This window comes from Oryzias latipes, chromosome 18 (assembly GCF_002234675.1).
Source record: "Oryzias latipes chromosome 18, ASM223467v1".
In the NCBI taxonomy this organism is placed as follows: Eukaryota; Metazoa; Chordata; class Actinopteri; order Beloniformes; family Adrianichthyidae; genus Oryzias; species Oryzias latipes.
In genome coordinates, this window is record NC_019876.2 from 5,819,374 (window position 1) to 5,836,556 (window position 17,183).

The 17,183-nt window shown below is 42.4% G+C and overlaps 1 protein-coding gene across 2 annotated transcripts in view; it reads right to left on the reverse strand.

Moving 5' to 3' along the window:
• The window catches only part of fgf11 (fibroblast growth factor 11), a 104,557-nt gene extending 88,953 nt beyond the window's left edge, over positions 1-15,604 (reverse strand). Inside the window, exons 1-2 of one of the 2 annotated variants that reach the window (XM_020711519.2) lie at positions 14,094-15,604; positions 13,702-14,016 (exon numbers count right to left, since the gene is read on the reverse strand). In XM_020711519.2, the coding sequence (XP_020567178.1) occupies positions 13,702-13,894 (193 nt within the window). In that variant the 5' untranslated portion in view covers positions 13,895-14,016; positions 14,094-15,604. Of the gene's footprint in view, positions 1-13,701 lie in introns of both variants that reach the window. The other variant, XM_023966020.1, reaches the window with a different exon arrangement.
• Between the last annotated feature and the right edge of the window lie 1,579 nt (positions 15,605-17,183).

Below are 17,183 nucleotides of genomic sequence, written 5' to 3' on the forward strand. Positions count from 1 at the left end.
CCTCTTCTAGTCCCATAATTACCTGTCCGCTTTCCATGGAGCAGGAAATATTACAGCACAGCTCATTTCCAGCGTTCTGCTTCTGGTTTTATTAGAAAGGATGAATACTTCTGGCATGAATAAACATATGAATTCATTCATTTATGCATCGGACATAAATTATTGGAGACATATGTCGTGCATGAGTCACATTCCAACTGTCTTTTGACCTTGGTGAAAGGGAAATCCAAGTTCCACAACCGATTTTGTCTTTTAAAGTAGAAGACGTCTGAAAAATGGAAACATTAAGAAAAAAGAAAGAATCGAGCTTTAAAAAAACATGTAAGAGAATCGGAGGTTGGCTTATCAAATAGATAACTATTCACTTAAGGATCACAGCCACTATGTGTATTTTACGCATTTTCCACCCATGAAATTTTGGTCTTTCGTGATACATGTGTGGTACACGTAATTCATAAGTGTTTCTTGTGTTTGTCATTCGTCGATGTGTGCAGATGTCCGTCAAGGGTTTCGGCCGTTGAGTCTTTATAAGAATCCAGTTTTGTTAAAAGTTTTTGGTTGGATGAGAATTATGGGGTTTTCATATATTTTACATAGTTTATACGCAATTATTACGTAAAGATTACGCATTTTTGCAAGACGGTTATGCAGATTTGTGGCTTTGTCGAATGGAATTTTAACATATGTACCACCACTGTATAACCCATAAGTATGATAATATAACGCTAAAAGTACGTAACTGACACATGAATCACTATTGAATAGCTATATAAACAGCCGATAATCAGGGGTTCCACAAACGCAACAATCGTATTTTCCATTATCGCGTAGTATCTTAAGGGGGTCCAAGGAGCTCTCTATAAGGCCCCACAGACCCGGAAACACCAAACATCTACACAGTTCAACCCCCATAACGGTTTATGTACGGGTAACGAGCATATTTGTAATGTGGTAGTCGGGGAGGGTAATGGAGGCATTTGTTTCAAAAAGATGACATTTTGTATTTGTTATTAAATAGTTTTATACTTTTGCCTCTTTGACATCTGAAACAGAACAACTGTGCTGTTTATACCAAATATATACAACAGTATTTTTTCTTTTGTTGTGTAGTATTTCAATGTGATGGCATTTTCTGACAAATAACAGAATAATTGTGATTAAAATGACGAAGTTCTAGAACAGTTCAGTAGAAAGGGAGGGATCATAAAGGAAGCATCCAGAACAAACACAAAGGGTTCTTGACCAAGTGTGAGAGGAATTAGGAATGAGTGTGTTGATTCTGCAGGCTCCACACACACCACTGAATATTTGCCTGTTTTCTGCCTGGAACATCTGCTTGCTGCCAGAAAAAGAGCTTAATGAAAAAAAACAACAAGCTGGAAGCCACGACAGCTGCAGTTGGAGGGTTTTCTGAATCCCGTGTCACACAGGCACTATACGTTCACGTTGCACCTTTTCCATGTATGACATTACAGTCTTTCGTCACTCATAATTGTGTTGTCTAGTGTCCGTCGTTCGTCGATGTGCACAGATGTCCATAAGAGTTTCTTTGCGGATATACTGTTTTGAGCTGTTCAAATTTCTTGAGAATTACGCAGTTTACGCGTATTTTACATAGTTTATATGCAACTTTTGTGTAAACCTTTGGCAATTGTGCGTAATTTTGGCGAGATGGATACGCAAAGTTGTGGCTTTCCACGACCGTTTCAGGTATGTCAAACCGACTTCTCACGCATGTTCCACGGATTTATAACCTACACACCGAATACGGCGCCCATACGATGAAATTATGTAATTGAAGCACAAATCACAAATTAATTGCATATAAACAGCCCAATAATCACACGCGGTTCGTGTTCTATGTTGTTCTATCCTTGTGAAGGACATAAAGTCAGTAAAATATGTCAAACAGAAGAGGCTTTCAGCTCTCATCTGTCTGCTCAGCTGTTGGACAGGACAAGTAAAAGAAATAAAATTTAAAAAAAACCAGTATCTTGTTGTGGTTTATTAGTACTTGTGTGGTTGTAACGAGGTTCATTTGTGAAAATTTTACATAAAGAACCACAACTTATCTCAAATTTTCACGTAGATTCACGTATGACCCATTTTCAATATGCACAAAATGTACGCCATGGCTGTGGGGCACGGCTTCGAGGTTTGAAAAGAAACAAAGTATAAATCATGGATAATTCAGACAATGGGTTTTAAAGGAAATACACCTTTTTAAGAGGAAAATTTGCTGCGAGTCTGAAATAATCTGACTGTCTGGGGCTGGAAGCTGACAGATCATTTAGAGTCCAGACATTTTCACTGTTTCCTGTGCCGGTGCGCATTTGAAGGAGGTTGAGCTGGCCCCAATCCAGTTTTCCAGATTGATGGCACGTTAAAGTGAAGGACACGTCACGCGCCTGTGCTGGTGTAGCGTGCAGGAGCAGCACACGGGGTAGACATGCAAACCACAAACAGACTCCTGGGCGCTACAGTCTCTTTATAAACCACCATAAACACCTCAAAGTTTTTGAACCCAGGCCAGAGTCTGTTCATTACCTGCAAATGCCCCTCGGTAAGAACCAATCACGCCTTCGGGGTGGGGGGGGGTAAGTACATTATAGATCAGATCTGTGGAAACGTCACATTTCACTGCAAGACAATACATTTCTATAAACACCCTGGAGATGGTTCTATTATCCTAAATGCTGCCTTTCTTTGTTGTTTTTATGAAGACAGAATGAGTCAGCTGTATTTGGGGAAGGCCCCCTCTGTGTGTCCCAATGTATGCCTGATATTCAGGGACCAATCAGTCTTCTGCAGAGTAGTAATTGCCTTTTGCATCAGAGCTGTTTTGGACGTGGATTTCTGTTTGGACGATGACAATGTGACAAAATTGAACCTTAAAATAAAACAAAAGCATTCTTTTTTTTGTTTATTGTCGAGGCCATGACATTTTAGGGCTCTGTTTTCAAATCAGCATTATATTTTTACGAATAAAAGTATTTTATTGTGGAAAGTCGGCTGGGGGGTTTTGTGTGTATTATTTCTCATTGATTGAAACTCCTGCTTTTTGCTCAGGTCATTTAAAGCAAAGCCCAATTTTGTGGCTTTTAACTCTTTAACACCTGGAGCTGTTCCCGGCGACACCTTAATGACAAAAATTCTTTGTAACTCAAAGAATGTAACTCAGTTTACACAATTGACATCCAATGGATTCTTTGGGGGAGAAAAACTTTAGAATTGTTATGACAGTTTTGCAAAGCTGCTTCTCTCCGCTTCAGAATCAGTTGGAATTAGATTAATTGCATGAACTGTTTAGCAGAATTCAAAAACTGAAGCTACAACTGCAAAGCCTTTTTTTATTTTTTTATTTTTTACAGTAATACAATTTTTTTTTGTCCTAGTAAGTCGTTACTTTTACTATAAAATAATCCAGTTGCTATATTACTTTTTGGATCACGAAGTATCTAATTATAACGACTTACTTTTTCAAAGTACTGTTCCCAACACTTTGAATCAGTTTAAACGATTTTAAGAGTGCACATTTTTCTAGCCAATTACCAACTTTCTCACAAATAAGTGTCATTTATTTAGGATAGAGTTGTAAGGATAGCATTTCTCGGTTCTGACTTTTTTCGCTAACACTATTAGGCTATGCAAATGACTATGTAGTAAATGTTGATGGTTACGCACAAGTAGATTGTTGTTCTACCCATTTTAACATTTTTGGAAATAAAATTATAGGAAAATCTCAATTTTGACAAACAGTAGCTTACCTTTTTTTCTTACAGTAACACAATTATGACTTTTCCTAGTAGCTAGTTACTTTGACCAGAAAGCTACTTAATTACTTTTTGAATCAAAAAGGAAATATAACTGGTCACTTTATGAAATGATGGTTCCGGAAACTGCTAGAATCAGTGGACACGATTCCAAGAGTACGATTGTTTTTCTAGCTAAACATCCACTTTCTTATAAATTGGCATAGCTTACATAGCCAAAGCTTGCCAGGCTAGCATTTCTTACTTCTGACTTTTGAGGCAAACACTATCACAAACACGTTTGAATTGGTGGACATGACTCGAAAAGTATTATTGTTTTCTAGGTAATTACCAACTTTCTCACTAATAAAGCAAATAAAATTAGGTTATTGAAATTACTATGTAATAAATACTTAAGTTAACACAAGTACATGTTTATTTTACTTGTTCTATTAGGTTTGACAAAAAAAAATGTGAAAAATATATTTTTTCATAAACTTTAGCCTACCGTTTTTACAGCAACGCACAGTACGTATGTTAGTGACTATTTATTTTAATTAAAAAGTACTAGGTTACTTTTTGGAACAAGAACTAGACATACCTAATTACTTGTTCAAAGTATAACTTTAAACAATCTCTTTGAATCAGTGGACAGGATATAAAGAGTACGAATGTTTTCTAGCTAAACATCAACTTTCTTGAAATTTAGCGTACTTTTTTTTAGCAATAGTTTGGTAGGTTAGCATTTCTCTCTTCCGACTTTTAAGGCTAGCACTATTTTTGGGAAGTGAACTGATGAAAAACAGAACGAAACAACATTTTACCAGCATAACTGTTTTCTACCTGTTCTTGACATCATATGGTCTTTTCTGATTGTTTAGCTCCAGTGGTCTGATTAGCCCCACCCACAATTCTTAACAACTGTTTGCGTTTTTTAACAAGTGGATGTAAAATGGGAAAAGGTCAGAATGGGTTTGGAAAACTGTTAAATCCATCTCATCATATTTAATCTTTAAAGAAACATCTATTAGAATTATTATTTTTTTACTCAAAAACTAACTTATTGCCAAAGGAGAATCTTGCAGGGCGGACCATCCACATTATTCTTGACATAACGTGTTTTCCTTTTATTTAAACAGCTGACATTAAAGTTGTTGCAGCTTTAAAGTCCCATGGCCGATGCACAAAGGTTCTATTTAAAGGCTTGTTTTTCTCCCTGGGACGGAGGTTTGTTCTGAATGCTGCCCTGTTGCGGTCCCGAGCACCTGTCAGTGGATCTTACACCACCCTTGGGCGCCTTGTGTATATGATCAAAGGGTATTAACATGTAATCAGATCCAGAGAAGCATGCAGCCTTTGAGGTGCAGCTCGGAGGTTAGAAACCCACAGAAGGGGAGGCTGTTATTTAATGAGCCGTCTTTGGGGACAGTGCCACTTTGGTCAGGGACACTGTGGTGGAGCTGAGAGAGATCACGCCCTGACCCGTGCCCATGGGATGCTTTTGGCGTCAACGAAGAGGTGCCGATGCTTAACCCACACGGGAAATTGATTTGCTCATAAAATGCAAATGGCGGCTCGACTGTCTCCAGTATGTTAATATTGCCATCAAAATGATGAGTTATTGATTAAAAGGAGATCTCTCTGAGGGTTTTGTGACATTGACGAAGGGCTGAGCGTCAACAGTTTTTCAAGATGGTAAATTCCCAACAGACTAGAAAACGGCAAAAACCACAAGAAGGTGTTGAGCGTTATGGCAGGGCGTGTTTTGTGTGCACCGTGATTTCAGCTGGGGGTCATTTCAAGAGTAAAGTTAGCAGATGTCAAGCCCTTCTGACGGCCGCTTCACTATAGCCACACATTGGCGCTTTATGAGGCATTGTCACGCAGCCACTAAGCACATGTTGTGCATTTTCCACGGATAAAATTCAAGTCTCTCGTGATACACACATGGTATTTCGTGTTTCTTGTGTTCATCATTCGTCGCTGTGCGCAGATGTCCATGAAGGATTTCAGTCGACAGGTTTTTATGTGAATACAATTTTTGGCTGATGGATGGTTACACCGTTTATGCATATTCTGTGTGGTTTATCTGCAATAGTTAGGCAAACCTTAGGCAATTGTGTGTGATTTTTGCACGATGGATACGCCAATTTGTGGCTTTTCACGACTGTTCCACGTATGTCTAATGGACTTTCACACATGTACCACCAATGTATAACTTTGGTATCATATATACGGCACACATATCAAATTATGTAGGTGACGCACACATTTTGGGCCAGATATGGCTTTTTTTTTCTGTTAATTTGTACTTCTTCCATGGTTTTCATTCGTGATACATAAGCGAAAATTTCATATAAAGCCCACAACTTTTCTCACTTTTTCCACGTATATTCACGTATGACCAATTTATATCTGAGCAATATGCGCAAAATGTAGGTAGCGGCTGTGTCACATGACCTTTAGAGCCATGCTGCCCCACGTTAAGCTAAAAAGCCAGCCTTCACTCCCACACAGTTCAGACAGAGGCAACTTAAGATTCAACCGCTCATTCACGCACAAGAGCATGTCCTCCAGAAATATTCCATTTTGTCTGATAATGGTGATTGATGTTGATCCAAAACAGCTCTGCGGCAAAACAAACGGCGGTGGGCTCCATAAATCAATTGTCTAGGAGGGGCCCGCATTGATCATGATCGCGCGGGCCAAGTGTTAACACCTCCACATCGTTTATTCTGGGCGCCATCTCACAGACAATATCTGCCGCACTGGGAGAGGAAGGAGGGCGGAGCCTGTTGGAAACTCTAGCGTTGAAAAAGGAACTAAACTGAACCCTTAAACCAAACAGGATCATTGTTTTGGAAGACACGGATGACGTTGAGAGATCACTTTCATTTATTTTGGAGAGATCTATAAGTTCAGCAGGAGAAAAATCAGATTCTCCTCCATGTTGGTTTTGGACTCAACCCACTGATTACATCATCAACACATCACTGCCAAAGCTAAGTTTCTAGGTTGGTTCTCCTGACGGGAAGCTTGGCCAATGTTCAAATATTTGAACTCTGGAAACATTGCGACGCCCAAAATGCGCTGCCTGTGGAGAATCGCACCTGATGACGTCTAACCTAACATTAAAACTAGACGCCTCTGCCACGCAACAGGCGTTTTGGTGTGAACACACCTTTATGCTTGTATGAATCATTTGTAATTCTAATGGAGTATACCTATATAGGCTTTACAGTCACACCCATGCACACACACATTCACACACTGGTGGCGGCTCCACTGCCAACCAGGTGGGGTTTAGTGTCTTGCCCAAGGACACTTCGACATATGGGCATGCAAGGCGGGACCTGCGGGATCGAACCTGCAATCTTACGATCATGGGTCGACCGCCCTACTGCTGCTCCACGGCCAGCCTACATTTGACATCAAGAATTTAGTAAGAATGAAGTTTGGTAGATTAATGCCATTTACATGGTATGCAGTTGTTAGTTTGTTGATCTCCAGAGTTGACCTTCTTAGGACTACCGTAACTCTTCAACCGATTACGCAATCAACGTAAATCCATCGGATTCTAAAGCTGGGAAAAGCCGCTTTGTGATATGCAACACATTACAGTAGAGAAGTGTTAATCATCACAAATTAGCAAATTCAGATACAAAGAAAATGTCAGGTAGGGAGGGCTGGTGAGCGTGAAGGACCCAAAATGCAGAGACGGAGGCACACGGTTCCAGGGCAAGGGGTTTATTAATTTAACAAAAAGCGCTGCAGAGCAGGGAAATTTAAACAAAACTCACTGTGGTAAAACATGAAAACATGGCAGAAGACGGTAAGGGGAGAGACGTTAATGGACCAGCACAAGAGGAAGGCAGAGACAAGACTTATATACAGACAGGACAGACAAGACACAGGTGAACATGATCAGGAGAGATTGAGACCAAGGAAGTAAAACTCAAAAGCATGACAAAACAGGAAACCTTACAAAATAAAACAGGAAACAGAACTCAAACATGAGAGAAACCAAAAACCAATAGAAAGAAACCCAAACCATGACAGAAAATTCTTTTGGCGCCGATATGGAACACTTCACGTTAACTAATACGTTGCTAATACGAAAAGGCGCTTTCATATGCATCAGAATCAGCTGATTTATGTTGATCGCGTGAAAGGTCTGAAAGGACTGAAGGCTATGTCACATAGCCACTACATGTATATTCCACAAATGGAAATTGGTCATACGTGAATATACCACTAGTGGCCGGTCTCCAATAGAGGCTGATCTCCCATAAAGCAGGGTCTAACACGTGCTCTTTACTTTAGACACTGGTCGCTGATAGGCCGGACTCATGTAAGAGAGTGGATATACGTGGAACGTTGTGGAAAGCCACAAATTTGCGTACGTATCTTGCAAAAATCACGCAGACCCAAAGGTTTGAACAGCTCAAACTCAAATTCACGGAAAGACCTGTCTGCCGAAACCCTAAACGGACATCTGTTTACATCGACGAATGACGAACGCAAAAAACACTTAAAGTTACTCTACGACAATAAACACGAAATACCAAAACGTCATACATGGAAAATGCATAAAATGTGTTAAAGAACGTGTTATTTACATGTCTCCATGGTTAGGAGGTTACGGTAGATGTTTTGGCGAATCTGTGGCGTGTTTGTTACCAACATGCATGTGACTTTCTGTCATTTTTTTGTTGATTCAACACAATTGGGGAAATACAGTGAGCGAAGAGAGACAGGAGACAATGAGAGACACTGGCTTGTGGCGGCCAAGCGTTCACAGCTACGTCGCTTTCTGATCCTTCGATGTCGGCTCTTCCCATCATCGTGAAGCAGAATCCACGAAGCGTTGGATTATTCACCCACTAATAGGGAACCAGACAGGTTAGTTCTACTCAAGATGTCCTTGAAAAGATAAGTGTTTGTGGAGCGGAGGGGGAAGTCAAGGCTAGGAGGAGGAAGATGATGGACTGAGAAGAAGGAGGAGGGATGATAAAGAGACAAACCACGGCTGCAGTCGTCTCCGGTGCGGCTCGTCCCACCAACCAGTAAATGGGCCCGGCTGGATGCTCTCTGAACGCCGTCGTCCATTAATGACAAATCTGTACACATTAATGAGGGCGGCTGATGATTTCGTACGACCAGATCTCTGATGTTTGTCTTGTTGTTTTTTTTACTTTTTTCTGCAACTCCTGTTAACAGAAAAGAGGAGGGCTGTCGCCGCAGCTCTAGAGGACAAGCCATTTCCGCTTTGATATCCAATAGGCGGCTTAACATCCTCATTAGCTCATATCAGCACATCAAACACAAACACACACAGCTGGCTGGAATTATCTTTCCCCTCCTCTCCAGCGAAATTATCATGAAATCTCATCGTTTGTTTGTTGGCTGATTTATCAGCTGGGTTGGTGTGGGTGTGTGTGTGTGTGTGTGTGTGTGTATTTCAAGTGCTGCAAGGGTTGATAATTCTTGATATCTGTACTTGGGTTTGTGTGCGGTTGTTTTGCAGGGCGAGATGACCTTGTTATAAGATGAGTGGGCTGTAGTGGCGGGGTATCATTTGTATGGGTTAGGCGAGGGTTAGAGCTGTGTGTGGAGGTGGGGGACGGAGGGGGGGCATGAGGGAGAAGGTAAAGGAAGGAGGGATGCGGGTCAAGCAGGGACACAAATACTTTAACTGCCACCATCTCTCACCTAAAGGCGAGGAGGCAACAAATGTTTGCGGACACACACACACACACAAGCACTTTTTTTTTGGACACTTCATTCTCTCCTGTAATGGCCTCAAATGGCCTTCACCAGCAAGGAGGGGGGCTAAACAGTTTATGGTGACGCATTAGCAGGCAGGTATAACATCTCCACACTAAAGGACACAAAGTAAAAGGCTTTTAACAACTTATTTGTTACCTCCTTCCCCTTATGGGAGGATGGTTTTGGAATCTGGTCACACTTGTATTATCTTCATAAACAGTTCAGACAAGAAATATGCGACAGGCTGGGGACTGTTGTGCATTCATCCAATGGTAAATGGGATAGGATCCAGCAACCCCATGACCCTATTACCCAGTGGTCCTCAACCTTTTTGAGGCCAGTATAACGCCAGACAATATTTTCACAGCGGAAGTTGGTGTTCAATTTTTTGGCTTCCAGTTCCCATTAACTTTTAATGGTAAAGTTGATCTTTTTGTTGTTCACCTGTCGGCACATCCGGGCAGGCGTTGCCACAGCGAATCAGCTTTCACTGATTCGCACAGGTAGTTTGGCAGAGATTTTTACACGGGATGCCCTTCCTGACACATCCCTGTATTTAAATCCAGGCTGAGAATTGGCAGAGGGAGACCCAGACTTGTTGGAACCATTAGAATGTGATATAGATCTCCTCTTAAACCTTCACTCTCAAAGTGAAAACTAAAGATCGGACGCAAACTCTTAGGTTTGACGGATAAATGCCAAAATGTCACTAAAATTTGTTTTATCTAAGTATAATGCTAAATGTGAATCCACTACTTGGGCAATTTTATTAGCAGCCTACTCGTGACGTTAGTTAGCCTGTTGCTAATTATTATTATTATTATTATTATTATTATTATTATTATTATTATTATTATTTTTATTATTGTGTTTTTGTTAGCTTTTGCTAGCTTGGGTGTTTGAATTTAGCGGTTGGTTAAAGAAAGTGGCAGACAGATTTTCTACATGTGACCGAGCAACTTCAGGAATGAGTCGGATGCTGTGGGGAGAGTCTAGTAGTTTCTAAAATAAAAACTTCATTCAAAGTCACACAAAAAAATGTAATGTATAAATGTCGGTTGTGTTTTTTTCTCCATGGTTGGATGGATGGATGGATGGATGGATGGATGGATGGATGGATGGATGGATGGATGGATGGATGGATGGATGGATGGATGGATGGATGGATGGATGGATGGATGGCAGAAATGGGAATATTTACACTGGATAGCACATTTGTGGCATAATAGGATTCTAAATGGCAAACATGAAATTGATCCTCGGCCAGCCATATTGGCTACTCCACCCAAAAATGGGGTGGAGCTAAGCAACATTTAAGTGTTTATCAGTCGATTTATCTATCTGCTGATTAAAAAAATATTAAAAAATTAGAAATTTGAGCAATTGTGAGATCAGTTAAGACCCGCCCCCACACACACACCATTATTTGTCATAAAAAAATAAAGAAATGGGAAAAAGGTTTTTCACTTCAGGCTGCGAATACTTTTGGTAAAAAAGTTGGACTTCATAACAGGGAAGTCATAAAAACCAAACAAATAGTCAATGAAATTTGCCTGAAGGTTAAGATTGTTGACCTTTTAATACCAAAGTTGTCGCTGGTGGCAGGAAATAGTTCACCACGTAACTATTCAACCGTTTACACAATTGACAGTATTTTAACGAATTCTGAGGCACTGATTTACGTTGGATCAAAGTGACACTGTCTCAGCGTAGAGCTGCTGTCATCAGCTTGAGAGTCTGATGGAATTTGGCAATGGTTGAAGGGTTACGATAGTTTGAAGAACGTCAACACTGGAGCTAAAGCTCAAGGGTTAATTTAATGAATAACTGTTCACAGTACCGCCTACACCTACACAGCATATCTACACAAATACAAATAAGTATACAAATAGGCTTGTCTGAACAAAACGGTACACACTGATGCACATATTCAGGCAGATGTGTTCAGGTGAGTGTGGCTTCACTAAAACCTTTAACCCTTGTGCTATCTTAGATGACCCCACCCTTACATTGGCGTGTTCTCCCTACCATGACAAAGGTGGATAAAGGTGGAAAGATTTCATGTAATCCATGGACACCAGTGAAGATCACGAATCATTGAAGAAAAAAGGTTCAGAGCACTGTCTAGTGGGTCTAGATGACCCAACTCCCAATGTTAAAGTGCCTAGGATAGCACAAGGGTTAATGAGTGTGGAACAAAAGCCGTGAAGCCCCAACTCAGGATCCACACCTGACAGTGTCGCCAATCTGAGCCCCCCCCCAGACCGACCCATAGATCAGGAGCTTAAGGACACCCCCCTCACACCCCCACTACCACAGTACAGACAGAGCTTCACTTATTACAACCAATCTCTTGTAGTGGTAATGGATATAGTCCAAATCTAAAGCCTGTCTTTGCTTTTCTGTTCTTACATTTGGGTGGAAAAGATTAATGAACCCGCAACGTTTGTTTTTTATTGCAATTCAAAATCTGATTCAAAAAATCTTGCTAAACTGTTTTTTGTTTTTTTGTTATCAATCATCTGCAAATTGCTTGATTTGTACTCATTCATTCATTTTCTATTCCATTTTGTCCTTTTATCGGAGTCACGGGGCTGCTGGAGCCTATCCCGGCCACTTGTGGGCGAAGGCAGGGGACGCCCTGGACAGGTCGCCAGTCTGTCGCAGGGCAGAATGTCCACAAACACACACCCATTCACTCTCACACCTAAGGACAATTTAGAGTTGCCAATTAACTTATGAAGCATGTTTTTGGATGGTGGGAGGAAGCCGGAGATCCCGGAGAAAACCCACGTATGCACGGGGGGAACATGCAAACTCCACACAGAAAGGTCCCCGTTGATGTTCTGTTCCAGGTCCCCCAGCCAGGACTTGAGCGCTAACCACTGCGCCACCGTGCAGCCCATTGATTTGTACTTTTAAATTAAAATTGTTATAAAATCAGCTAAATGTATTGCTGAGCTGAAGAGGCAGGGCTTAAAACAAGAAAACAGGAAGTCAAACAATAACAAACCACAAGTCAAAGTTGACTAAAAACCCAGGAGACCCCTCTAAAATGACAGATCAGAAGGGTCCTGCATGGGCTTCTCACATACGCCCTCCACAACCGCCCTGAACGTCGTCTGCCGTAAATCACAGCGGGAAATGGCGGCGCAGGTAATGCATCTGTAACCACAGCTTCCATACCGCCCGCACCATTACCATAATAAATCCATAGGAGTGAGAAAAGCAGCGACGCTATTAGGGGAAATGACTTCAAACAATGGGTTTTAAGGCCGGCTTGGCCTTTTCCCCAAAGAGGAGTCGCCACCTCGGCCCGTCCGACATATTTTACAGCCGCAATTACAATACCGAGCACTTGTGTGGCAGCTGCTGCATCCACGCCTGAGCTTCCCTCCATAATGATCATGATGAACCTGGCACTTTGTGGTAATGGCCGTCACAGAACGAGCACACAGTTGCACTTATGCAAGGTCTACACGTCCATGGAAGTGCAGACAGATAGGACATCTGGATCCAAGTCGGAAAATCTCTGGATTCCTTCCAATGGACCTGAATAGGTGAAAGTCTCAGGAAACTTTCAATGAAGACGTTCCGCACCTTCCTGGCACTATTTTACTTTATATGCACGACTGAAGGAGAAGAAAGAACCCTCCCAGGATGATAATCAATACTTTTATCAATGATTCATGGACTGCATTTTGGAGTAAGTGGTCTCAAATGGAGTTTTCTACATCTTCCACGTGGCTAATAAAGTACAAACTTCTGCCAGTTGGAGGAAGGCAAAGTGATGTCTAAACGCCCAAAAATAGTGCAAACAAAAGATGCATCAGCAGTATGTTGGGTCATCAGGCACGGTTGTCTATGCATGACATTTTTTTAAATTCATGGACCATATTTGGCAAATGGTTTTCTTTGAGACGGTAAATATGCGACAACGAAAAAAATAAGAGAAACATTTGTCTTAAAGCCAAATGTGTTGACATGTTCCCCAACAGAAGTCGTTTCAACAACCCAAACCCTAGCGAAAGACCTGTACTACCTCAGCTGGTGCAGGATGTTCAGATTAACTGAAATGCTTTCCAGATTCAGATTAAGATTTAGATTTACAGTTTGGGATTAATCTGGTGATTGGGCACCGCCATCTGACCAAAAGAAAGCCGTAAAGACGAGGTCTTACCCGGTCTTTTTTCCATTTTCCTCCCTCGACTGCCACATAGTCGAACCTTGGATATCAAGATGAGGATTTGCTTCTGGCACAGGGACTTGTTGCTCTTCGGGCAAGGCTTGCGCTTGCTGGCGATCTGCCGGTTGGCTTGGGGGTCCTTGACCTCCCTGCGCTGGCGGATGAGGGAGCTGGCGAGTGCCGCCATCTTCCCGGGGCTGACCCTGCAGCCGCCTCACCGGCCCTCGGCGGCTTGGCGGAGGCGCCCAGGTGTGGAGGGGTACCGTGGGCCACCCCTCCGCCCGTTCACCCAGGGTGACGAAGCACTTGCTGAGGTGATGGTGCAGAGGGGCAGACTTCAGAAGAGCAGGAAAAAAGACGGCAAAAAAGAAAGTGCGTAGACTTACAGGGACTTTTGGGAATGATTGATCCCCTTAACTGTCCTTTTCTTTGCTTTTCCTGTTTTTGGGACTCAGGCTTGGAAAAAACTCTGATTCTTTACCATCTTTCGACTGCGACGAGCCATCTCTGTCCTCTGAAAATCCACAACTGAGCTCTCAGCCCCCAGTGGGGTTCAGCTCAAATAGCCTGAAAGGAAACTGAAACATTGGCCTCATTAAAAAAATTAAAAAAAAAACTACACAAACAGGAGACAATAAGATAGGTCCCAAACCAACAGTGTCTGCATAAAAAACCTTCCAAAAGTGGATGTAGTGATAGTGCAGGGATGACTCCTTTCCCCTTTTTTGTCCTTCACCAGCAAAACCTCTCCATCTGCAGCTGTGTCACACAAGAAGAAGAAGAAGAAGAAGAAGAAGAAGAAGAAGTGGGGACTGTCCGGTCTGAGGCATCAGGTCCACAGGCTGATGGAGGGACGCCGCTGGACGGAGCGCGGCTCGTCACCATCCTGTCACCATCCTCTCACCCTCAAGAAAGAAGACAGCGAAGAAGGACGGACAGCTTGATGGATCCGGCATTTCCCACAGACAGAGGTGACATTCATGAACGAGGGAGCACGGGGTGGAGAGAAAGACGGAGAGAGGAGTGAGAGGAGGAGCGCCGTCCCCCCTATCTGATCGAGCTCTCCAACTCTCTCCCAGCAGAGCGCCGCGCCACAGCGGAGCGCAGCGCCGTGTCCTTCAGCCGGCACGCCGCTTCACAGCTGGGGAGGGGAGGGGAGGGGGGTTGATGGAGGGATGAATGAATGGAGAGGACGCGAGGGAGGAGCGCAGAGTGATGGGAACTCGCTGTGCCCTACGAGAGGTGGCGCTCTGCTGGCGGGAGACGGACTGTCCGGTCCGGGTTCTGCCGAGTCCAGATGTGAGTGTGTCCAAGGTACTGGGGGGAGGAGGGGGGGGGGGTCTGAGGAACTGGGCGCCTCTCTCACCCATGTGAGAAAGTCTGCGCACGTGTGCGTGAAGCCGCGCCACAAGGTGAAGGCGCCTAAATGTGTGTCTGTCTGTGTTTTTTGTCTGTGCGCATTTGTGTACGTGTCTGCATGTGTGTGTCCTTGTGTAGTCGTGTCTGGGTGCATTTGTGTGTGTGCGTGTGTCAATGTGTGGGCATGTGTGTCCCCTCCTCTCTCCTAAATTACTACCCTTAACCCCTCCCCTCTTTGCTCCTCACTCCCCTCCTCTTCTTCTGGTTCCATCACCTCTGCTGGTCCAAGCCGGCCCGGACCGAAGTGGGATGGGGCACCTCACTTTCCCCACTTCCTCCTCCTCCTCCTCCTCCCCCTCCCCTGTGGCGTTGGCTTAAAGCGACAAACGGAGCGCGGCTGCCAGCTTTGACAAGGGCGTGGAGACGCAGCAGCCTCATCGACACTCACACACGGACGCTTCCACGCACACTTGCTGTCAGATGTGTGAACACAAGCGCTCCTCTGAGTCGGGGGGGGGGGGGGGGGGCACACACCCACCCGGCGCGTGCTGGCAGGACGCTCCACATGAAGACGTGAAGGCCTTCTCCAAACTTTCTCTTCTCCGACGTTCTGGTTGAAGGTGAAGGTCCACAACAGAAAGGACCATTTAAGAAAAATACAATTAAAACAAACATTTACTTTACAGCAAACAGTGATGAGGAAAATAATGAATAAATACTTATTTTACTCTTTCTTAGCTACATTTATTGTACTATTTTACTCATATCTTTTTATTTCTATTTCATCTTTGCACACGTATACCATTTTGGTGATATTTTACTTTTTGCTTCTCTAACTTTGTAATAAATAAATAAAACTCTTGTTGCTCTAATTCTTTTTATATAACAGTGGCTCCAAAAAAGCGGATTTAATTGTAATTTTTGTCCAAATTATCTTTTTCCCCCCCATTATTCCTTTAAAATTGAAGGTGGTGAGTTTCAAATTTGCACATATACATTATTTAGGCTCCAGCAACCCAACGACTCAGAACTGACATTAGTGGGTTTAAAAGATACATGGATGGCAATTATTCATACTGAAATGAATCCACCCAGAGGAGAGATTGACTTGATGATAATCATTGTCAAAAGTTGCAAATTTGAAGCTAATAGAAGGCGAAACTACAAAATTCTTTTAATGAATTATAAATAAAAATACATATTTTAACCCCGAAGAACCTACGGATTCAAATTTTGTCAATTTTTCCCACTTGTCTACTTTTGGATGTATTTTCAAATTGTTCCCAGTGGTCTTTCAATGATGATTATGCTGTTTTTAACAAAAACCCGAAATCCTTTGTCGTTTTCGAAGACATAGTAAATGTAGAGCGGCACGATTTCTTTAGAAAATCACCTCTTACTTCCAGTTGTTACAGTGGAGTAACCCCGCCCCTCTTTTCCTTCCTGTTAATGAGAGCTCTCTGTTTACACTCTCTCCCGCTAGCTTACACCACCAGACACGCCCATACTAACATTATGTGAGCCAAAAAAAGGGTCAGCAATATTGAAAATACTCAGAAATGCAGTTTTAGGCTTAATTTTCTCTATAACTGTCCTTCATCATCAGAAAAATACAAGAAGAACGTGTAAAAAACACCATTTTCATTAGAGTGGGTCTTAACGAAATTCAACCACTTTAAAAAAAAAAAAAAAAAAAAAAGGTGGCTGTAGTAATATTGTGAAGTTTGCCTATTCAACTTCGTGACACGCCCCCTAGTGGCTAGCTGCTGAAGTGAACTTTGTGTTCTTTTGTTTACACAAGCTGAAAGTTGTGAATCTAACATGAACATTTCAATGCTTTGATTGTCCAAAAATATATATTTTTAAATTGCTATTTGTAGCGGATGATAAGTACGATTTTATCAGTATTAACATCAGCCTCATCGGAAGTTTAATGGTAATCCACGGAGAGTCATCAGAGAGACAAATCCATTTTAACTGCACCAACAGCAAAGTGCTGCACAGCAGCTGCTGTTCCCCCCCCAGAGGTAAATGTAAAAAAAAAAAAAAAAGAAAAGCAGCGAGGATCCATTTCCTGTTCCCGACAGGCCAGTAAAGTGACAACGCGAGGGAAAACC